General features: G+C 49.0%; 2 protein-coding genes across 2 annotated transcripts; both read left to right on the top strand.

The window, feature by feature from the left end:
- Positions 1 to 2,579: 2,579 nt before the first annotated feature.
- IUM83_17620 (uncharacterized protein) lies at positions 2,580 to 3,171 on the top strand (the record flags this gene model as incomplete). The annotated part of the gene is made up of 2 exons (XM_067942582.1): positions 2,580 to 2,981; positions 3,043 to 3,171. 2 exons carry the CDS (start codon positions 2,580 to 2,582, stop codon positions 3,169 to 3,171), a joined length of 531 nt encoding a protein of 176 aa, XP_067779918.1.
- Positions 3,172 to 4,090: 919 nt separating this feature from the next.
- On the top strand, positions 4,091 to 5,398 carry IUM83_17619 (uncharacterized protein; the record flags this gene model as incomplete). The annotated part of the gene is made up of 1 exon (XM_067942581.1): positions 4,091 to 5,398. One exon carries the CDS (start codon positions 4,091 to 4,093, stop codon positions 5,396 to 5,398), a length of 1,308 nt encoding a protein of 435 aa, XP_067779965.1.
- Between the last annotated feature and the right edge of the window lie 4,054 nt (positions 5,399 to 9,452).

The raw sequence follows: 9,452 nt of genomic DNA, 5'->3' as shown, positions 1-9,452 counted from the left end.
CTAACGTGTTCTCAATTGATCGGTTGCGATTACATGTTGACCGTTTTCTTACCAAGTGCTTATTGTGTATGTACGTAAAAGGAGGAAAAATTATTCTGAGGCACTGGTGTGAAACATACAGAAGCAAGACGCGAAATGAAGCGTTTCATTTTGACTTTTTGTATCTCGGTGAATCTTTTGGAGAGAGTCAGTATCTCTTAGCGTTGAAAGATGATGCAAGCCATTTTTGTGAATTGGTTATTTGTGAATCACCGACTAGTGCGGTGGTTGCGGAGGCTATCCTACAATGGCACTCACGTTTCGGGGTACCTAAACTATGGATTAGTGATCAAGGTAGGCATTTTAAGAGTGACGTGATTGACATCCTGCGAAGAAAATTAATGTGTGATCATGATTTTTCAGTGGCATATTGTCCGTGGATTAACGGGTCAATTGAACGGATAAACAGATATATTTTACAAGTTTTTCGAGCTATGATTTTGGAATATAAATTAGATTATCGCGACTGGGTGTCGCTGGTCTCAGTAGTGAGTCTAGCTTGAACCATACACCTGTACCCTCACTAGCGTACAAATCCCCCTTGGAATTATTTACGGGTTTACCGCCACCGTCACCATTTGCCCGTGAACGGAAAGGGACAAGACGAGTTAATTGAGGGTGGTAGCTCTGAAAAAATCGAGCGCTCGCTTGCTCAACTACGTGCTAGCGTTCAAAACATGCATCAAGCTGTCGTTAATGCCAGAGGAAAACAAACTTTGCTGAACAAAAGGAAGGAACGCGGAGAAAATCTGGTGAATTTCTCGGTCGGAGATTTTGTTCTACGTTCTCGAGTAGATGAGAAACATGTCAACAAACGTCTAGTTACTTGGGTGGGACCGTACGTGGTTACGGAGGCCCATCCTCGGCACTTTGTGGTAAGAAATTTAGTGACGGGCAAATCGAGTGATGTGCACGCGTCACGGCTGAAGTTTTTTTTTTTCAATAGTGACCTACAAGTGATTGAAGAATTGCTAGAACATGTTGCAAGCCAAGGTGTTATCTTGGAACAAAATCAAGCAGCACCGGTGGAAATCGGTGCGCAATGATTACGAACTTTTTGTGAATTGGCGTGGTTTTGAGGAGATCGAGGACTCCTGGGAGCCCTTCACCTCTATGGCACGTGACGTTGGAGTACTAGTGGAAAGATATATCCTGGCTGCACAAGATATGCAGCTTTCCGATTACTTGGCTCGATTCCACCGCCGGCCGCAATGTGGCGGCAAATAAATGCCTAGATTATTGTTTCAGTGGCTATTAGTACAGTGTGTGATCGCTGGGCGGCCATATGCGTCGTTTAGCTAAATTATGCAAAACTTCAACAAGGTCAAGTTGAAGTGTCATGCGACAGGACAGTTTGGCTAGCGAAAATTTTGATTAGCGAAAAACTCGGGTAGAATTTCTGCGGTTATATTTTGCCAAACAAACTGTGGGCGAGGCCAAGTGGTCTAACTCGTTTGGCAGCGTTGACGGATATCAATGTTGCGCGACTGTGGACGAGGTGACACAACCGTGTTGGTGGGTACCAATGCAGCTAGAGCTAGGGCTTATTCGCGGGGCTGAATGAGGCTTTGAGAGTGGGGACTGTAGTGGGTTTGAGGTTGGATAGCCTCATCCAGCCCGTGCAGTGAGCGGGAGGCTGATCTTCAGATTGGCAGTGGCCAGTTGCCACGGCCAACCATCGAGTTGATGGCACGACGATCGTAGGTTTGTTGCCCGATCTGGCAGTAGCGTACATAGCAATAGTAAGAGTCAGTTTAAGTTTTGCCAGCAAATACACCAGGCAAGAAGCTTTAGGGAGTGCCAGCTCCCCCAGTTGGTGTTCTTGTGCGAAACCCACCACAGATCAACACAAAAATCTTGTCACACTTGATGACAGTGGAGTGACCAAGGAAATCTGAATCGGCCAAGGATACATTCGTTTTGTCATTCTCGGCGGCGATTTAGGCACGCCACTGGGAAGAGGGCTATCTTTGTTTTGGTTTGAGCTATTCCACAGCCAAATTGAAGCAGGAACGAGGCCAGCCAAAAAATTACCTCCATTTTCGAGTCGAGATCTCAAAAATATTTATTTTTTGATTATAGGGTAAAATTACGCAAGGAATCCAGTGGTGGTCTCAGAATTAACTAAATCGAAGTTTAGCATCACGAAAATAACATTTTTCAGAGTCCATTACAAGTATATCTTGGAATATTTTGTCCAAAATTTGACTTCAGTCTCTAAGTAACACCAGTGGACTTAAGCAACAGAATGAGTGAATACTTGCGTGGAGTTTGTTTTGCCTTCTTCGCTTTTTCCCTCGTTTTAGTGCATATCGGGGAGAGTATACTTACAATCACCCAATTTGTCGCACTTGAAAATCTGCAATTTATGCCTCACTTTTAACTCTACCGGTGGAAGTGCCCTCCCTAAAAAGACACCCAATCTGCCCTTATTAGCGGCTCAGCTCACTATCCGAAATCCAGCCGAAAATGTCGACAGCAGGGGCTTCCCAAACACGCACCAAGGTGACTCGGTGTATGTGCGTCGCCAAAAGTACCGCCTGCGCGTCAAAGGCGAGCGCGAGGAGCTGCGCCAACTGGAGATCGACTTGAGCAAGCAGATTAAGGAAATCATTGAGGTGAGCCAAGGCGCCAACACCTCTCCGCAAACCGATTTGGTGCTCTCCAAGTCGCTCTGGAAACAAGTCGCTGAGGAGCAAAAAGAACGACAGCTTCACGCGGAGAATGAAAAGCCTCGACTTTTAATGATTGTGAACTCGCAGGTGGCGTACCTCGAGAGCCTTGGTTTGACTCTACGCGAGTGTGCGACGTGGATGACATTTGTCGTTACTGTGGACGGCAACGGTGCAGAGCTGGACGACCGGGGGTGGCTGCGTCTCAAGTCATCGGATGCTGCTACGTATGAGATTTTCCTCCAGGAAGTTCAGGATAACTATGCCAGGGTGAGGTATTTGAGGAATGCGGGTTGGGTCTCTTTGGATCGGAACGGCAATCTTTCTCCAGCTACACAATCTGTACGGTGGTGTCGAGTACACTCAATATGTCAACACGGTGTTGCTTCCGTTGAGCTTCGAGGCACTTGCTCAAAATGTGGGAAATTTCCGAGCTAAGGTTACTACACAGAAAAGTTGACCGCCGAGCCGACCTGGTGCTGTGAAATACCGGCTGACGAAAATGCTGAGCTGTGGGTCGACAGCGTTGATCTTAAAACGCTTTGTCACCCAATGATTTGCTAGTATCGACTGGATAGGGGCGAATATCGATGAGACCTGGTGAGTTAGCATTCGACTCTTTGGTGATGACTTAACACTGGGGGCTTTATTAGAGGCGTGTATGCGATGAGTCAGTGAAGTACATTACCGCTAACGCTAAGACTTCGTTGTCGAGGCGTTCCAAGCTATGGTTGAAGAGGCAGTCAGAAGATGAGTGCGAGTGTGCACGATGATAGGCAAGGCTTGACGGCAGTCTGCATTGTTGATCGCATCATGCGATTCACACGTAGTTGTTCCTCCAATATTCTTGATGAAGGCATCTTATTACTACATGGACACCATTTGCATGTAGTGCTTGGCCCTGTTCGTTATTTCGCGGGGCTTTGCATAGCGGTTTGCAAATAAAGCGAAGCTCGTGTATTTTTATTTTGCAGTCGGACGTAATGGTAAGCCCGAGCCTCGGCACCCAGGCTACTAGATTGTTTGTATGAATACTGTAGCGAACGCGGTGAGGAATCAGGCCTAAGTATGTCGATGAGAACAAAGCAACGCTGTGCATAGAGTTCGAACGCTCAAAGTAGTCTTCAATACGTGTACACGCTGTACGTACAGTAGAACGCTTTCCATATTCGGCATGTTCTGGTACAGTAATACAGGTACTGGTACATGCCCATGAGTGATGCTGCAAAAAATCGGAGTCTGTCTTTCGCACTTCGTTATCCCAGCTGTTAGGCCATCGACGATTGCGTGAAACGCTCACGCAAGGACTGTAGTTGGTACAGTACGCGGCTGCGATCTCACGTGCCACTTCGAAGTTCGCCGAGTTATTCAGACTCACCATGGCGCTGCACCTAGAGTTCCTGGATGAGGTTTCATCCTTTCTCGAAGCAGAGATGCTGACAGACGGACTGACACCTCGGACATCGATCCAAGATGGAGGCCTGGAGCGGCTTCCCCTAACCGACGAATCCGTTCCTGGGAGGGAAGCCCTTCACCCTGTCCCAGTCGAAGCCTCGACACCACTCACCGAAGAGAGCAGAACTCAGAGTCGAAATAGCAGCAGCGGCGAGTACGACAGCTCACCCTCCAAGAAGAGCAAACGTCGCAACGATGGTGTTGATGTGCGGCGACGAAAGTACCGCCTGCGCGTCAAAGGTGAACGCGAGGAGCTGCGCCAACTGGAGATCGATCTGAGCAAGCAAGTGAAGGAAATCCTCGAGGCGAGGCAAGGCACCAACACCACCGCGCGAACAGATTTGGTGCTCTCCAAGTCGTTCTGGAAACAAGTCGCTGAGCAGCAAAAAGAGAGACGGCTTCACGCGGAGAAGGACAAGGCTCGCCTTTTGACCATCCTGAACTCGCAAGCCACGTACCTCGAGAGCCTTGGTTTGACTCTACGCGAGTGTCCGAGTTGGCCGGCATCTGTGATTGCAGGTACTAGCTCCGAACAGTGCGATAGATTGGATGACAGGAGGTGGCTTCGTTTGAAATCGTCGGACGCTGCGGTGTACGACATTTTCCTTCAGGACGTCAAAGACAGTTATACCCGTATCGATATGGTCTTTGAGGAATGCGAAGTGGGATCTTTAGCAATTGGCTCGGCAAGTTCGCTTCGCCTGCATCACCCGAACGGTGGTGTCAAGTACACTCAATATGTGACCAAGTGGCTGCAGCCATTCAGCTTCGAAGACGGTTGTACCAAGCTGTGGACGCTGTGTGGACTGCCGCACAGACAAATTGATCGCCAAGAGTACAAGGATTCTTCGGACCCGGAAAACACTATCGTCCTGAAGTTCCGTATGAGGAAGACGCTGAACTGCGGCTCCACAGTGTCGATCTTGAAGCGCATCGTCGTGAGGCGAATTGTCGAGAGTGAGCGGGTTGTGATAGTGACAAAGATTTTCTCGGAGGGCGAAGGTATCTTCAGTGGTATGGATATCGACGAGACATGGTGGGTTAGCATTCGACCCTACGCTGACGGTCTAACAAAGGGGGCTTTGCTAGAGGCTTGTACGCGACGAGTCCCGGTGGAGTACATTATTGCTAACTCAGAAGACTTCGCTGTCAAGGCGTTCCAAGCTATGAGTGAGGAAGCAATCATAGAGGACGAGCGCGAGTGTGTACGGTTGTTAGAGAAACTGCGATAGCAACTTAATGTACTTTGATATCGATCCATATATTTTCCCCGTAAGAATATTTAAGGTATAATATTGTAGTAGTAGTAAATATTAATTTTATCAAAATAATATTTGGTACTTCAAGTAACATTTACTACTATTACTACTACCACTCCAAAGCCCTGCTAATAACCATGTCGTGGTCAACAGGGGCATTTTGCGCTGTTTGAAGGCTAGATCAAAAAGAGGTGGCAAACAGGCCTTCAAGGGGGGCATTTTGCCGCTGTTGACAGAAGTTCAACTCAAATCCTACCAACTTTTGTAACTACCAATCGTAGTGCTTCGACCTTATCCACAACCATTCTAATGTGGCATACATCACGGAAATTCAGCGTTTATGTCCACTATGTAGCACACATAATTGCATAATACTCAGGTAAGTACGAAAGCTATAGTGATTGCGTAAGCAAATGAAAGTATATTACGTGACGCGTCGACGTGGAGCTCAGGTTTCCAAACTGCATTACCTATGTTCCCCTTACCAACGAGTGGCCGTGAATAATTTTTATACTGAAGTTAAGTTACACGCCTCAATCACAATCTGCCAGTCATGTGAACCCCGTTCACGTTCGACGACGACAAGCAGCTAGTCAAGCTCGCGCGCCAATACGCGGATGCTAGTGGACGTGTACCGTTGCAGGATGCCGCCAGCAAGATGCAGGGCACGGGGCATACGGCACTAGCGCTGTGCTAGCGCCTGCAGACGCTCTTGCGGTCATGAGGCCGCGATTTGACACGCCACTCCCCAAGTTTCTTCGCGCGAGTCCGCCACCCACGTGGCCGCCCACTTGCGGTTACTTGACGGCTACGAGATGTTGCTCAGGCACGACCTCTGCAAGTTCTCCACGGCCGGTGCCTGCTGCAATTCCTCCACCGCCAGCTCCTTCTGCAAGTTGGACACCACCGGCGCCTGCCTCAAGCCCAGGGAGGTAATACCAGCTACAAGTCCAGCAGGGACGACGCCTGTACCAAGTCCTACGCGTCCAGCAGATGCTGAAAGTTTACCGCGTCCGTCAGCTCCTACAACTTCATCAAGACTGGCAGCTGTTGCTGCAACTTCTCCGCGACCAGTGGTTGTTGCAAGTTCACCACTGTCGTCGGTTCCTATCGCTGAATGCTCGCCGTGCTCAAGTCCCGCTGCTACAAGCTCTATTGACGTCTTTATCAGTGGCCAGGATGCAACCACCAACAGCGCAAGTGTCGAGATGATCATACATGCCATTTTCGAGAACGTTCAGCGTATTGTGATGACACGGGATTGCAATGCTTCGCATCGCAATGCCGCTAAAATATCACTGCAGGGCATCGCCAAACTACTCGATGATCTACTGGGGTCTATCGATGAACGAGATCTATTGGAGCAGGACTGGGGAACGTTGTGGTACATGTAGCATTGGCGACAACAGTCTACAGGGCTATTGGTATTGAGCTACGTGAAGACGTATACCAACGCGGTTTGCAAATGGTCAGAGAGAATGCGCATGGTCGACGATTACGCCCAAGAATCCTAATGATCTGCGGAGATTTTGCAGAGGCCATGTTGTCACGGTGCTTGCCGTATGAACAAGCTACTATTGTGAACTGGAACAACGTTTTGTTCGAGCCTCATGTGATCGAGATCGTCAAGGAGCATCTCGGCTATTTGTCCGACGTCCAATTCTTTGCCAGCACTGTGTAAATGTGTCCCAGACACCGCGAGCCTTGCTTCTCAGGCTTCTGCTTGTTGTTTGAGTTATTCAAGGAGGTGGGCCTCCCCTGCAGTTGGAAAGCGGATACGCAAAAGGTGTTCATCTACAGATCAAACATTTCTTGAATTATTATTTCTTCAATAATAAAATTATGATGAATACACACATATCGGATTTTGACATTTGAATACTCACTTCTAGTTGCATGAGGAAGCACCTCGAAGCGAATTAGTATAGTTAAACCAAAACACTTGCACATGTTGAAGAATCAATGTTGAAGTAGATGCATGTACCAGAAAACCCCAAGTACAACGCTACAATGCGATCATACGGATAACACTTGGGCGTGCTCCGGAGTCGTCTCTCCCTTCCAAAGGAGCGATGTTATGTTCGGCGTCTTTAGTCTCGGTGCCTTGGTTTGCTTGCGCTTGTGGCTTCAGTTTGTACAGTTCACACTTTGTGCGCACCTTTCCCTTCGCTGATAATAGTTTGCGTGGGAGGTAGAATTGGTGGCACTTCTCCCAGCACGTCCATGTCGGATTCATGCATGTGAATGGCTCTGTAGTAGCCGAAACGTGTTGACACCGACAAACACCGTGCATAACGCAAAAGTTCGTAACCTCAGTGGCATACCTGTCCTCCGACCGACAAACCACGCACTATCTGCGCTTTCTGTGCTTCTCTGAGTACATCTGCGTCGATGCAACAGCGGAGCACCTCTTCTGAGGACTACCAGCATATCTGTCACTGTCACGAGATCGCGCCACCCACACGGCACTTGATGGAGACACCTCTTATGTCACCGCCCCCCCCTCCGTCGGTGTAGAACATCCACCGTTTACTGGGTGCCTCTTTCCACTTCTTTCCTGAAATCAGCTCAGAGCTAAGTTGAGCGACAAAGTCTTGTGAGAGTCGCGATCATCGTCACGGTTGAGTGCCAACAGCGTGTGCAGGATGCATTAGCCCGCGCCACGTCAATAAGCGGAAGACCCTGTTTTTGTACCAAGTTTTGGACGAATGTCCGTCGGACAGCGAGAATCTCCCTCGTGTTTGATCAAGCCGGTCAACCCATTGCATACTCTTGTTGTGCTCTTTGATACAAGTAGGCGCGTGGAAGATTACTTTTTCAGAGCGCACTTGTCGTGTCACAGTTGTCTGAGTAGAGACACCAGCAATTGAAACCACAGTCACGATCGAGCTATCATACCAATAAGCTGGTACAGTATTACGGTCCACCGACGCGCCTTGGCGAGATGTTCCACAAGGTCCACCTTTCTTCTGCATGTTTCAGGAAATGGTCACTGGTTTCCCGCACAATTCCTCGGGCGCAGAGACCCTTCAGGCGGAGAGCGTCGAGAAGTTGTACAGAGGTATAGTAGTTGTCAGAATTGATGTGCCATACAATGGCCGAACCGCTTCCAACACACTTCCCAATCGATTACGAACTTGCAAGTTCATCACTCAGTGCTTGCGCTTATACCGGTGTCGTTACTCCATCTAGTCGATCCGTCATGTCACTCTGACAATGTAGTCGAAAACGCAATGAGATCCACGTGGTAGAACAGCATAACATGTAGATACGAAAATGGTACTTGTCCCCTGGCTTCATGGGTTTGTACGCGATCAATGTGAAGCAGGCCAGTTATCTCGCTTGGCTGTTATAGCTGACGCTGCGGGCCCTCTTCTTCCTCCGAGACGTCCTAATACATACTGACCGACGGAGATATTCTATCACCACGCCCGATCGTTCGCCCCTGCGTCCGACCGAATTTTATTAGTGACTTTAATAAAAACTCCTACGCAACAACTAACTAATGGCAGCTAACGCTAACACCAACTTCGTCGTTCGTTCCTCGTTCTCGTTTTGCACACAGATCACCAGCACGCCGGTTACTTCCGCGCTTCCGTCAATTCCTCCCTCAAAACCTCAACCGTCTAACGACAGCCTCAGGCTCGCGACTTTCGTCACGGTACTCGTTCTCAAAAGAGCTCGCGCCCCATCCCTCAAAATCCGCCATCGTCTAATGACAACGTCTGCCTCGCGACTCTCGCCGCGGTACTCGTTCTCGTGAAGGCTTATGTCTTCGCCCCTCAAAACCTCAAACGTCTAACGACAGCCTCGGCCCGCGGCTCCCGTCGCGGTACTCGTTCTCATGAAGACTTCCGTCTCCTTGCGCTCCATCCCGCGAATTCGACACTACTCCCGCCTCCTTTGCTTCCAGCCCGCAAGTTTGGTACTGCTGTCCCTCTCGCGCTCGCTTCAGTTCTTCAATGTCGACTCGACATTCGTCGTGCCACTCTTCGCTGTCGCGATCACCCAGACGCAGACACTCGCC

This window comes from Phytophthora cinnamomi, assembly GCF_018691715.1.
Source record: "Phytophthora cinnamomi strain GKB4 chromosome Unknown Contig131, whole genome shotgun sequence".
In the NCBI taxonomy this organism is placed as follows: domain Eukaryota; phylum Oomycota; class Peronosporomycetes; order Peronosporales; family Peronosporaceae; genus Phytophthora; species Phytophthora cinnamomi.
Note: the sequence above shows the minus strand (reverse complement) of the source record. Positions and strands in the feature narration are given on the sequence as shown.